General features: G+C 39.4%; 1 protein-coding gene across 2 annotated transcripts in view; it reads right to left on the bottom strand.

Annotated features, from left to right (window-relative positions):
- The window catches only part of LOC131990615 (1-phosphatidylinositol 4,5-bisphosphate phosphodiesterase beta-1), a 128,013-nt gene that overhangs the window by 26,351 nt on the left and 86,842 nt on the right, over positions 1 to 14,820 (bottom strand). For both annotated transcript variants that reach the window (XM_059355689.1, XM_059355690.1), the window contains exons 11-21: positions 14,371 to 14,528; positions 10,313 to 10,395; positions 9,937 to 10,021; positions 5,051 to 5,225; positions 4,044 to 4,130; positions 3,487 to 3,557; positions 2,780 to 2,876; positions 1,881 to 1,965; positions 1,162 to 1,286; positions 620 to 774; positions 337 to 501 (exon numbers count right to left, since the gene is read on the bottom strand). In XM_059355689.1, coding sequence (XP_059211672.1) covers positions 337 to 501; positions 620 to 774; positions 1,162 to 1,286; positions 1,881 to 1,965; positions 2,780 to 2,876; positions 3,487 to 3,557; positions 4,044 to 4,130; positions 5,051 to 5,225; positions 9,937 to 10,021; positions 10,313 to 10,395; positions 14,371 to 14,528 — 1,286 coding nt within the window. The remainder of the gene's footprint in view (positions 1 to 336; positions 502 to 619; positions 775 to 1,161; positions 1,287 to 1,880; positions 1,966 to 2,779; positions 2,877 to 3,486; positions 3,558 to 4,043; positions 4,131 to 5,050; positions 5,226 to 9,936; positions 10,022 to 10,312; positions 10,396 to 14,370; positions 14,529 to 14,820) is intronic.

Consider the following 14,820-nt stretch of genomic DNA (forward strand, 5'->3'; position numbering starts at 1 on the left):
TGTACCATTCAATAATCACAGTCATATCATAAACAGCTTGATTCCATAAACATGTACATATAAGTATATTTAGTGTGGGGAAAATAGTAAGTTAAACAACAGAGAAAAAAAAATATATATATATAACAAATAATAATAATAATAATGTACATTTTAAGAAGAAAAAGTTTTTTTAAGGAAATATTTGATACAATTCCTAATTGAAGACGTCTCAATTGCAATTTCAGGCTATAAAACAGCTATTAAAAATGTCAGCCTGTAATTTGTATTGATCAGAAAAATGTTTTTTCTGCATGTGTTAAGGTAAACTGAAAGCTACTGAGAACATAGTCGGACCTTCTTGAAGACAATAGCCTCCTCCTCCCAGACAGGGTTGATGGCGTTGCCTTGAGAAGTCTTGGTCTTGAACGCTTTCCTCTTGGTGTCCACCGGTAAGCCGAACATGTCCATCTCCACGTATGTGCCGACTTTCTTATCCGACAGGAACTGGCCCGAGATGATCTGGAATGACGGAGTAGGTAAGAAAACAGGAGAGAGAGAATAAAATGATCTAACAGACACAGAAACAGAGAGATAGAGGGCTTCACAGACACAAAGAGACCAACACAAACACACATACCTTTACAGACAGTGTGTTGGCTACTATCCCATCTACTGTGCTCTCAGTGAAAGGGTCAAAATGTTTGTCCGGCCGTCTCATAAACTCCGGTTTGAGTCTGAAGCCACTTTTCCCATTGTACTCATACATGCCCAGGTTCAACTGCATGGACAAATCTGTGGAGTGAGGACAGAGTAACAATATTAAGCTGAATACGGGAAGTAAAACAACTGACACTTTTATTTTTACATTTTTAAGGTAAAAGTGTAAAGGAATAAAGGATATTTTTTCAGTGCAACACAAAAGAAAAAAACCCCACAAAAAACACAAGGAAGAAAATAACAGTAAAAACATGACAGGTAATACATTTTTGCCAGGGAACAAAAGAACAAGGTTATGAGAGTTGTGTTTGTTTGTGTCAGTGGGTGGATGGATGTAAGACAAAAAAACGAAGGGGGTGGTGAACTAAAGGAAATCAAAGTAAAGGAAATAAATACAAGAATAAATACAAGTTTTTAACCAGTTAAAAAAAAGTAATAGTGTGTTTCCCTATCCTCCCGCACCAATGGTTTGGAAGTTGAGGGCCACCAGCTGACAGCCAGCGTTCCAGAAGAGCTGAGGGTTGTAGTTGGATGAATCCACTCGGGTGCCTTTAGGGTAGATCCTGCTCAGCTGCAGTTTGTTGTATCTGAACAGAGCTGGTTAAGAACAAAGAACAGCTGGGACTGTTACTATAGTTACTTCTTCAAAGCACTATTTGATATACAGTACAGGCCAAAAGTTTGGACACATCTTCTCATTCAATGTTTTTCCTTTATTTTCATGACTATTTACATTGTAAATCCATCAAAACTATTAATGAACACATGTGGAATTATGTCCTTAACAAAAAAGTGTGAAATAACTGAAAACATGTCTTATATTCTAGTAAGCAAAGGGTGGCTACTTTGAGGAATCTAAAATACAAGACATGTTTTCAGTTATTTCACACTTTTTTTGTTAAGTACATAATTCCATATGTGTTTATTCATAGTTTTGATGCCTTCAGTGAGAATCTACAATGTAAATAGTCATGAAAATAAAGAAAAACGCATTGAATGAGATGGGTGTGTCCAAACTTTTGGCCTGTACTGTATTAATATCATTATTAATACTGTTATTTGACAAAATTAGTTATATAAGTGAAGTGATGAAGAGGAGACTACCATAAGGACTAAAAATTAGACATAATGCTGTTTGTGCCATGTTAAATGAAGCAGTGCAGTATAACTGGGAAGGATACTCCACAAACTCTACAGGAGATTTGGTGAGCTGCTCCAAAGCTTTGGTCTCTACGAAGGACGACATCTGAAAGCTGCGATTGATCTCTGTGGGTAGATAAGTTGACATGTTGATCACAGTGATCCACTCTAACATATGAAGACATTTCTACAGAGCTGAAATGTGGAGTTGACATTTATAATCAAAGGGCTGTATTCCAACATTTAGTGTGTTATTTTCGCAAAAGTCTTCAGCTGTCTTATGTAGTTTATTAAACAGGAACAGAGACCACACCTCAAACAAAACCCACTTCCACACAAGCAGGCTATTTAAGCACACCTGATTCATCTATGTTCACTCCGACTCCATTCTTACGACCCCCCCCCCCCCCCCCCCCCAAATCCACTATTTTACATTTGCATTTACATTTAGTCATTTAGCAGACTTACAGGAAGAATAAAAAACAAACAATCAAGGTATAGTGCAATAAGAGCTATTAGTGCATCAAAAAGTGCTAGTGACAATTCTTTGAGGAGTAGAATTATCTTTTACCTCTCAGAGTTCTCTCTCTCTGTTTGATAACAGGGATCACTGGGGGGCATGATCCATACGTGTGCACGAGGAGAAGGCTCTCCCACTCAGATTCTCAATTCCCTTGGTTCCCTTATGTCTCTACGCCTCGAGCCGACCCAAATCCTCGCTGCTCTCTACCATCCAGCTGTCTGTGAACCTGACGTCTCCCTACATCCCTTCGCCTCATGTTCCCTTCCACCATGGACCCTCACTCCTCCATCCTCCTGCCCTACTCCTTTTATCCAGTACCTCAAACCTCCCCTCCCACATCATCCCAACTATCTACAGCCATTAAATCTTTTCTAAACTCAAGTCCATATTGCTGTGGTCTCTGTTAGTGGAACATACTTTTGGAAGCCTCGAAGGTGTTGAACTTGACTGGCTGGATGTAGGTGACCAGGTTGGACATTTCCTCTGTGGCAAACGCCTCACTGCCGGCCGTACCCTGCACACATCACACACACATACACACATTTAAAAAAATATGCCAATGTAATGAAGTATGATGTTATAAATATTCTATTTTTTATAGTTTATTTATCTGACATTCCAGAGTACAATTACTGTGAGCCAATGCAACAGAGTGTTCATCAATGTGCATATTTTTATTTATAACTCAATGACAATAAAGTCTGTCTCAGTCTAAGTATTAAAGACACAATATGTAATTTTCTGACCCTATGGGTCTGTCAGTCAAAAAAATAACAAAAGACGTAGTGGGATCATGGGAGTTGTTGTCTTCACCACCATTGTGTTCATTGCAGTCAGCTTCTCTCGGTTAGGATTCTTTCAGTGTTTTTAGTTCAGGAGATTTTCAACCTGAGCTGAATTATTCACATCAGTCTCCTCCTCTCCAAAACAAATGGGCCCAATGATTAAAACGGATAAAAACACTCAATAAAGCAGTCTTGCAGGAAAATCAGTTTCTCCCTCACTGCATTATCAAATCAGTACACTAGAGCGCACCCTCAGCACATAGCATGCAAATAGCACACTGGGCTGTTAATCTCCATTAGTGCTAGCATTTGAACTGATTGCACTTAAAAGATACTTACCTCATCCATTGAGCCTTTTTTACAGTCGTCGTCATCGTCATCTTCATCCTCGCTTTCTGCCTCCACCTCACCTGAAACATGAGCCATGAATATTGTCGCAGATCAAATTGTCACAGAATAAAATCAATAAAGCTAAACAAACCAATGTGTGCAGTTTTAATAATATTTCCCCATACTGAATGAAAACTGTTGGGAAGGCTGGTGGTGAAGGCTGATAGCCTTTAAACAAGTCTTTATCTCACATCAGTTGCCTTCATTACATCCACAGCAGTGACACAAATAAGCCTTACACTGACAGGTCCCAACCCACGGGGCTCATGGTGACTGAGGAAATTAATTTTAATATTGTTTTGGTCGAGCTGACCCAGCCTCTGCACCCACATAATGAGAGATCTACTAAAGATTTCACACTTAATCGGTGGTCACACTGACTGAGGAAATTCATTTTAGCAGTGTAATGGTTGAGCTGACCTATACCGTCTGCAGCCTGCCTGTGGATGAGTGCTCCACTAAAGCTTCCCCGCAGAATGTGAGGTCATGTACTATGTATGACTCACCAATAGACTTTCTGCCCTGTGGCCTCAAGCTGAGCTCGGCACCCTCTGTAGGCTGCGAGGAATCTGCCATCTCCTCTTTGGTTGAACCTGCATGGAAAAAACAACAACAACAACTCAGCATCAGCAACAAACCGCATCCTACAACACAGCAGGGTCAGAATGATTAATAACTCCAAGTACAGCTTAATTTAAATGATGATAATGTACTGTAGTGTTTAGTCAACCACCCTGCAGTAAAGTATGTTATAGAAATATATAGTTAAATAATATATAATATATAAAATTAAGTGCTTTTTGATTATAAAAAGGGCCTCATAACTCCAGAGACTTGTGATGCTTATTTTCTTCCACCAGGGGGCAGTGTGTGTTTGCGTAAGAATGAACCTGCAGCTCAGCTACTAAAGGAAACTAAAGGTGATTGATTGCAAAGTTTATTATACTTGAATGATAATAATGATAAATGAATGATATCCTTTATGTAACAGGAGCAAGTACTTGAAAATATAAAGTACAAAAAAGGATCATGTATGCACACACATATAAGGACACATATGAAGTGAAATCCAATGCAAATATTAACAATTAGGGAAAACTTAAACCAGAGAGCAGCTGTGCAAATATAAAAATCCATCAATATAGATATGTAAAAGTTCACCAGCCAGTTATGAACACACAGTAGCATGCACACACCGACACACAGGCCAGTGTTTAAGATGCCCCAGTGACTAGCAGTGTGCGCGTCTGACAGGGAGTGTATGCAACAGCCAATAATATCTTCGGCTGATGGAGAGGGCCATGAAAATGATGAATGATAAACAATAGCACTGTTTCGCTCCAGTGATTCAGTTTCTGGACGACGTGGAGGTGTTGGTCCATGTTACAGATGGAGCCAGACGGTCAGGCTGCATTTTCACATCTGAAACATCATAACTCAACGACCCCAGTGTGACTTGATGGCTCTGTTTGTGGGATTTGAGTGAGCTTGTGTGTCGTTGGGAGTGCTGTACCTGCGCTAGGGGAGGAGGGCTCACACACGCTGGAAGAATCGCTGTAGGTGTTGGAAACCTGCTCTGACAGTTTCTTCTTGGTGCTTCCATCGGTCTTGTGATGTTTCTTCTTGTTTTTCACTAAGATCTTCCCCATCAGCTCCATTGGGCTCGGGAGCGGCACACCAGACTCCAGCTGTGAAGAGGTCATAAAAATTATAATAAGGTCATCTTAATAAGGCACAGGCACAGAGGATGTTCATGAGGATTAAAAAAAAAGCCTCTGCTGTATGTATGTATGTATGATTTGGAGGAAGGCTAGAGAAATATCATTTTTTTGTTTTGTTTCAACACAAAAAAACCCTGAAAAGAAATGTTATCAATTTCCACAATGTTGTTGTATGGCTCAGGAATGCTTCATTAGGTCCATATTTTGAAAACTTCTTTGCCAAATACAGGATAAAAATACTAAAGTTTACTGGTCATTCGAAATGTAAATTCATGTCAGTTTTGGAAAAAAATAATTGTATTCTGCTCAAAATTCACTTTGGGAGATTCTGCTGAGCAGAGCTTGTTAGTGACCGCGAGGATCGGCACTGAGCATTACAAACTCTGTTGATGTAACAGCTCAAAGGTTTGCACTTTCGACACTCAAATCAGCTTCCTGGGGGAAACTGAGCGTTAAACACAAACATTCGCCCTCTCAAGGGAGCTGGATAGAAGTAGGAAGATCTCTGATTTATTTATGGGGTACACTGCTTTTGGATCACAGTGTTTAGGGGTATTAATTATGCATCATAGAGAAAGTCAGCAGTGATGTTGAATACACGCACATACATTCAAAACCCACAGAGTTTACAACTTATCAGCTAAAAACAAAAACAAACTTCAAATGTTTCTCACTTTTAAGAGCAGGGAAACAGTGATTCATGCACCGAACTCAAGCCAAGAGTTTCCATCCAATAACCCACTTTCCCAGCTGCCACACACATCCATCTACACCTCTCTACTGTTGTTGTTGGGAAGTGATAAAATAAAGATTAGACGTCTTGTTTGCCTTGGCTTCACTCAAACAGTTCCCCTGAAACGGAACCGGTTTAAGACTGGCTATGGCATGTGATCTTGACTGCACTAAACCTGTTTGATTTACCAGGATGGATTCAATTAAGCTTTTTCCCCAAATCCCCTAACCTTTTTTTTTCTAGCAGATTTGTACAAAGGGAGTGAAAAGGAGGCCTTAATAGAAGCAGAAAAGGCTTTAAAAAGTAAACACACAATCACACTAGATTCTGGACTATTTGCTCTAGTACAAATACATTTACTCAAGCAATTTGTAGGGTACTCACACGTGACTATATTTCCACTTTATGCTTTGTTATACTTCTACTGCACTACATTTATTTAATATTATTTGAAATCTCACTTTACAAGACAGGACCTTTAATGTCAACTGAAACATAAATATGGTCAATTGTTATAGATCAAACTATCAATATCGCCAACTACAATATTTAAAAGTCATAATGATTCAATAATAAGATAAATAATAATATAACACTCAAAGGAGTCATTTTCTGAAAAAATAGGTACATTTTGCCAATACAAATTCTCTACTTCTACTAGAGTAAAATTTGAAATGCAGGACTTTTACTTGTAGGAGTATTACATATAGCAACTTTTACTAAAGTAAAGCATCTGAATACACTTTGACAGTTCCTGGCTACCTCCAGCTGATCATAGAGGGGTAGAAGTAACAAAAATGTATTATGATTAAAAATGGAGGTGATTGTCATCTTGCTGATTTTGTATGTGTATATATTTGTGTATGCATGGATGGATTTATAGAGATACATATATTGCAGTGCTCGCATTTTTTTTTTTTGTATGTTCTGTTGTTAGTTTTGTTTTTCTAATGTTTGTACTCTTGAAACTGAAAAACCAATAAAAAGAGTATTAAAAAAAATGGAGGTGATACAAGTGGATGTGAAATTAAAAAAAATGGAGTGATAAATTATGAAGTGATTTGAATCATTTTTATCCAAACCATCTTGGTGTGATGAAAACAGAGCCGTGTTTCATCATTTTCCCCATCTGACACTCATCATACATCATTCACACAACAAAATTGCCATTAATCAATCAGTTTGTCAATCAATAACTACACCCACTGACTAACTGATCCCGGACTGCTCCGACTCTCCGAGCAAACTTTCTGTTGCTACTACTTCAAAGATGGACTTCCAATGAATGACTGTATGCACTTAAGTTTTCTATTTTTCTCTGTCCTCCACAACTTCCACGAACATCTGCAGTACTCAGATTTGTGCTGAACCCAGTAGCAAGCACAGCTCAAATCACGCTGTCTGAAAGACCACTTCGCTGGAAAATTTGCTGATGCAGCTGGGAGTTTGCACTGGCGAGGGATCCTTTAGTCAGTGCGAAGGGTTTTTCATTGACATTTAGGACAAAAATAACAGAAATTGCTTGCTATAAACAATAACCTTTCAGTTGGGTTTTGTGAATGATGAATGGTAGACAGTTACACAGTGCAGCTGATTATTGGAGGAACGCTGTTTCACATAAGATTTCTATCAAGTTTATCAAATCAATTGACAATTTCACATGTTAATTTTCACTTTACATACATTTCATCCATCCCAATATTAAGTCATAGGCACTTTCATCAATCCATTTTTTAATATGATTTTTTGTTGCTTTTTAAATGACAAAATTGTGATGTGATAAATTATCAATGCCAGATGGGGAAATGATGAACCATGGCTCTGTTTTTTTTCATCATTTATCACTCCATTTCTTAATTTCACATCCATTTTTACACCTCATTTCATGCATTTTCATCATCTCATCTCATTACTTTTAAGAGTTAATTTGTATTACTCCAACCCTCATATGCAAACATCCCTTGCAAGATTTGTAAAGCCTCACTTTAGAAAAGAAGGCTTAAAACTGTACATTTATAAGCTCTGCCTGTTTATATTCCTGTTTGTATAAATGTATGCTAGAATATAAGGAGAATAATAGGAGGGATGTTGCATTGCCAGCAACAGGTGCTGTGATAAAGTACTGCAGCCTTTGAATAAAGGTGCATCATCTTAAATGTGTGAAAAGTTGTTGTTTTCCTGCTAGCCATGCTAGCTCCAACAGCTTATGCCTGCTCTTCTGCCCACATTATTCTCAATCCCGCAGGCTTTCTGCGTGTGAGTACATCTCGTCTTGCCAAATCGGGTCTGTCGGCAGCTTTAAACTAAGCCTCAACAAAACTGAACAAACTGCAAGAAAATAGCTTTATTTCTTAACTAATTTCATATTTTTTTCTGCATTTATAATGAAACTGTTTTGGCAAAACAGCCTTCATCAGCATAATGAATGCAGTGATGAGAGCCATATAACAAGGAAACATGTTAATGAATCCAATTTTTAGGTATTTCCAGCTAATTTTTTGGGGAAAGAGCAGACTGTTCTCAGTTTAATTGAAACAAACATTGTCAGCAGTCTCTCCTATTCAGCACAAAAGATGGTTTTGTGGAGCGCAGATACAGGAGGAGCTTGAATTTCTAAGAAAACTGTAATCCTCTTTATTCTCACCTAAGGCTCAGCCGAAACCAATCTAGCTATATTACCCTATCTGCCCCTGCCACTATGGACTAACGGAGCCGATATCCCATTTGATACGCTGTATACACGGCTGTCTCAGTGCCAGAGGGGAGTGGTTGTCATTGCACTCACCTTTCCCAGTTATTACATGCTCAGTGGTAGAAATCTGATTCTTCAACGGCACTTTTTCTTTCTGTCTCTCTCTCTTTCTCTCTAACTTCTCCCTTGGTGTCTGTCTCTTCATATCTCTCTCTTTCTCCTTCCCTCAGCCAATCCACTTGAAAAGCTTCCCCCTGATAATACTTCAATGTCAAATCCAGTCAGAAGGCTGCTGGGAACTTAAGCTGCTCTACACGGTTATACCAACAGGGACGAGACACCCTTGGTGAATAACACACAAGGAGGTATGTTAAAGCACATATGCGCAGGGCTGTGTATGTGGCGTGTTTTCATTAAGTGCCCCGGATGCTGTGAGAGGGGCCTGAGTTTGTGCGACAAGTGTCTAACATTTGCCTCACGTAAGTGCCTGCGTCATTACACACAAAGACGCCTTTGGGGGGGGGAGAAAAGAGTTTGGCCACAAAGAGACAAAGCAAGCTTTTGACTGGTAGCCATGGCAACAGAGGAGAGACAGATAAAGGGCTGCCAAGAAAAGCCACGTTTAGATTACAGCGTAAAACACTTCTATTTATCCTTACACGGCTGTCGTTTGCAGTGTCTCCCGTGATAACAGAGAGGTGATGCAGGGGAATAAAAATGACTGCAGGATGAATCATTAAAAAGTTGGCTTCCACCGCACATAAATAGCCACAGGTATGTGTGGGTCTATGATTGAAAATGAGAATGAAAACTGAGGAGAGAGACACAGAGGTAAAGTCTGTGGGGCCATTTAGGAGCGTGCCAGGAGTGACGGAAAGAGGAAAAACAGCAACAACACATTCTGCCAGGTGCTAGAGGACATGTCGATATGTTGTTGTTTGTGAGACAGATGGAGAGGGAGAGAGGACACAAACACAGAGACATATTAGTGGATGTGAGCAAATGAATGAATATATATGTCAGATTTTTGCCTTCTGAATGTATGTCCGTATGGGTAACATGCTGGCCAGCAGTGTTCAAGGACATTTCTTTGGTGCACTGGTGTGTGTTATAATCTGTGCTGAGTCCCTCGCTGCTGGCCATGTTGTATGCCTCTGTATGTGCGTGTTAGAAAGAGAGTAAGCAACACAGACACCACACAAGTGTGAATATAGGTGTGAGCACATGTGTGTTGCAGCATCTTATGTACTTACAGGATATTTCTCCAGAGGTTCTGTCAGTAATGCGTCTCCAAATATCGACCGGCAGTACTCTGCCATCTTAGCCTGCTGCTTTGGTCTGGAAGTCATCAAACACAAAAACAAACACAGACACACACCGTCATGGTTTTTCTACCAAATATCAATAGACTAAATATGTATGTTACTTCTAAGAAGCCCCTCGGAGACATTACAAGACTAAACAGCTGAGGAGAACAGAACATAACACTGTATAAATGTTTACACATCAGTTACACAAAGTAGCTAATTGGGCTATTGATGTTAAACCATCTATTGATTACTGATCAATAAGGTTGACACCCATTCTGTAGACTTTGCACCCCTGACTCTAAATGTTCTGCTGACTTACGAGTCCACGTGGTTCTCAAAAGACAGGATGATAGGGAAGGGCGAGGTCTTGAAGGCACACTCTGCTATAGCCTCAATCACCTCCTAAAAACACAAAGAGAAAAGAAGAAAACTACAAATTATTATAAATACATACAGGGAAGTATGTTGTTACGGTTTGTCTGTTTCTCTGTCAGCAGAATTACAGAAATACTGCCGGCTCGGTTTTATGAAACTTGGTGGAAGGGCCAAGCAACAACCTAATAAATTCACTTCACTAATTGTTTTCACTTTTGTTAACATTACCATATACTAGATAGATAGATAGATAGATAGATAGATAGATAGATAGATAGACAGACAGACAGACAGACAGACAGACAGACAGACAGACAGACAGACAGACAGACAGACAGACAGATAGATAGATAGATAGATAGATAGATAGATAGATAGATAGATAGATAGATAGATAGATAGATAGATAGATAGATAGATAGATAGATAGATAGATAGATAGATAGATAGATAGATAGATAGATAGATAGATAGATGTTCCCTGGCTGCTCTACCTCTGCTAACTGTAGCTTCCAACCAGCTCAGCTGGCTGAATGTTAGCTCAGTGAGCTGCCAGGACTGTCTGAAGCATCAGGGCAGTGATGGTGTTTACACCGCTAGCACAAGAGCTTTGGACCGGGGTAAGGAGGAGGTTTTCAGGCTCTTGGCAGGGGGGGCCCTAAACTGTCAATGATGCGCCTGTGGTGACGTGTCTTACCAAAACGCAAATATCACTAGTGTAAATACAAAAAACATTAAAAAAAAACTACTTTTAATGATATTGTTATAATGTTTACATGTGTGGTAGGATTGAGAAAAACACTCGGGAGGGTATGGCCTCAGTGTAGGTCTGTGCTCTCTGAATGGCCTCTCTAGCTTCAGTTGTGTAACGCACATTAAACAATGTTGGTTTCTGTGAGAATATGCTGTGGAGTCACAACAAAATAATGCATTTGAAAACACTCTTGAGCTCAACTAGAATCATATCAATTTACAGTGATACTGTTTTCTACATTTGCCTGCGAGCTTCCCCCAGAGAGTACGCCCAAACCTCTTGACATCAGTAGGAGACAGCATGAGTGATAAGATAGGAAAATTGTTTCAGTAGTACAAAAAATAAATGACACACTGCCACGGCTGTATGGCATGATGCTGTAATGAAGCTATTGATGCTGCAGGACTTATGCCGGTGTGTATCAAATGCTTTAATCAGTGTAACATAAGTGCATGTGTGTGTGTGCCGGATGTCAACATGATGATACACTTTCTGGTTAATAATGTGAAAGGAAATCCTGTCACAAATTGCTGTGTGCTCAGTCATTCATGTCCCACAAATTTCAGCGTTGGGTATGTTTACGGAAATGGGAGCCGTGAAGTGGTGTCACTGCTCAACTCCAGTGAAGACAGCTCAACATCTAATATCGGATTTCTGAGCCACCGATTGTCTAAGTCAATTAGTCCATCATTAACAACGATGTCAGTTCAGTTAATGCTTTCATTTCCATTTGCTCCATCTCCTCCAATAAAAATCTTTGTCTGTAATTCAACCCTCTCAATCTGTAGCTCTCCATCTCTCGAAACTCTTCTCTTTTTGCATTTCTCTCTCAGGGTAATTCCATTAAGCTTGTTCTACTTCTTTTGTTACTCTCATTAGAACTAAATTTCTTCTATCAATCAATCCTCCCACCTCCCTCTTTCTTTTCCTCCTGACACCTATTCTGCTCTTAGATTTTCACACCCTCCTCCTCCTACAAAAGCATTTTTCTCTTTGTCTTCTCGTCTTCTGAGACTAAAATTAAGCGCCCCTCAGCGCTCAGTTTAGGGCCATTCAGTGTGTCCCTGTCCTTTACGATTTGCCAGCTGCTGAATGAATGCCCCACTTTTTGTTTACTCCACTTCTTCTCCAGCTCTGCTCTCCTCCATGCTTACTTTGTCCGAATCTGTACATGTCTGCGTTTCAGTTTTTGTATTCACAAATCTTTTCTCAATTATAATCCTTGAGATTTTCCATGAATTTAAATCCCATTTTTGGTACTATTCATGATAGAATTTTTCTGCAACAGTCAATTACTGCATTTACATTTGTATGAAAATGATGCATGTAATCCAGTGCAATGTTCTCTCACTGATAAAAGGCTCACTGTTTACTGTTCAGTCCCTGTACATCATGTGGGAGCTTTATTAGGATTCCCCTAATGCCAATAGAACATTTCTTACTACCACTGCTAAGTGTTGAAGGCTGCAATTCTGTAGAAAAATAGTTGATACTAGAACTATGGTCTATGGTCATGGTCTTATTTAACCTCTGTGCTAGATAACAGCAAAATCTGGCCATGTTTCAGCCCAAGCATGGACTAGAACTTGATGAAATTAACCATTTTTTCTCAATTTGTCTCCACACTGTTCCCTCATTCAAAATTAATTTCACATTATAACAATATGGCTGGCCACTGTTTTGTTGTCAGCATTTCTCATTAACGACAGTAAATATTTCTTGGGAAAACTTAAAAGTTTTGTGAAAGAATTAATTTGAATTCTTTTTTTGTAAAACTCATTCAGCAGGAGAGAATTTAATCAGGGCTCATTTTTTAAGAGGTCAAACTTTTATTTTGAAAATTGAGACAGGAAAGTGACTTTGGATTTTGTTTTTCACCAATCTATTTATTTTTTCTCCCTCATGTCCCCCAAGAGTCTCCAAACATTGCAGTTGGCCTTGATGACGAATTCAAAATTCAAAAATGCGTCCACAAAAGGAGATGTGTCATTTTCAGCATTTTTTCAGCATTTTCTTTTTCCGCTGGGTCTGCTCCAGCCCTTTATGATGATGTAAAGGATAAGTGGTTACAGATAATAGATGGGTGGATGGATCTTTTTTTATTTTGGGAGAAGAGCAAAAGTACCAGGACCAGCTACAGTGAGCTGTTAGAGGAAAAGTTGTCAGGTGACAGGCTCTACTATACCATGCCCTGCTGTTATGTGGGAAACTTGTTGTGTCATGTCCAGTATGGCTGCAAACTGTGAGTTTGTTTAGCTGCACAGATACATCACTTGTTTTTCTATTGAATTTGTAACAAAAAGTAGCTTTTCAAGGGCTAGTAGTGTTTGCTGTAGTAATTGCTGGTGTCACATGTTAATATCATTAAATTTTAAAGCCACAAACAGTAAGGTGCTGCTGAAATTAGTCCTAAAACCTGGAAATTAGTTTTCGTTTTTGCAGTTTTGGTTCTGTTCGAAATGATGTCTGTCATTAGCATAAGCTTAATAGATTTTCATGCTTTGGCTAACAAATGGCAAACTGAGACTAAAGCTGTGACAGTCACATTAAACATCACTGTCAGCTTGGTGTTGGTGGTGTTGTGGAAGTCATGTGACTGTAGTGTAGCTCATTTATAGCCTGACTTTTTACTTCTGGTGATTGCATTTACACTTCAAAAATCTGAAAATTCGTGTTGATTTATGCAGATTATTTGCTGAACAAAACATGTTATTATCATAAACATTTGTGCCACAGAGATTTTGTTCTGCAATAGTCTTCCAGGTTGGCCTTTATGCCATCCCTGTAGCACTCTATACATAAATCTAACCATCTACATAATGCATCTAAGCTCATGGGCCTTTCTCTTTTAATTTGCTGTATTTATTTAGCCTGAAACCAGCTTTTGCATTTCGGTGATTATGTTTGAACATGTTCATATAGGTGACTTACAACACACTTGTGAATAACCTTTCAGTGAGCACTACGAGCAAAATCATACTTAATAAATATTAACAACAGGAAATAAAGATGCAATGCAGAAAACCATTTTAACCCCAAAATATTTAACATAATTTACAGAAGGTTATCGGCCCAACCCAAAAACCAATCAGTATTTCATTCAGTAAGTGGATCGCATGTGGATTACATCATCTGTATGTGAGGTCTGTTTACCCAAAACCCCCCTCTCTGTCTCAGCCAGTACTCCCTCTTCCTCTGCTCCCCAACCACTCGCCTTTATCACTGTCCCTCCGCTCTCCTTGTTTTACCTTGAAGGAGATTTCAGTTGTTATGGTGAAGCCGTGAGTGATGACTGGCTCTTCTTCTGTGGTGCGGCCCTTCCAGCAGTCCAGTTCGATGCAGCGGCACCCTGACAGGAGAACCTGCTTGTACATCTCGACTGAGGAGTTCCCCGCGAGCTGGCCGGCTGTACGTAAACAAGCAAACACACACAAACACAACACTTCAGGCAACTGTCATATTGATCCCAAACCAACCAGGGTGCCTACAAAAGCATGTCCTCCCACCTTTGAAGAGCTCATTAACTGCATCAGTTGCTAGCATGCAGTAAAGACAATACAACTGTCATTATCTGAAGCAGGAAAATCTCATCACCCTGTCACCATTAGCGAAGCAATTATCTCTTCACATTAGCAGCATGCTTTCCTGCAACGTGGTGGGAACTGTGTCGAAGTGAGAGGCAGATCTGTGTTCTCACT

The sequence above is a fragment of the Centropristis striata genome, chromosome 18 (assembly GCF_030273125.1).
Source record: "Centropristis striata isolate RG_2023a ecotype Rhode Island chromosome 18, C.striata_1.0, whole genome shotgun sequence".
NCBI classification, from domain to species: Eukaryota; Metazoa; Chordata; class Actinopteri; order Perciformes; family Serranidae; genus Centropristis; species Centropristis striata.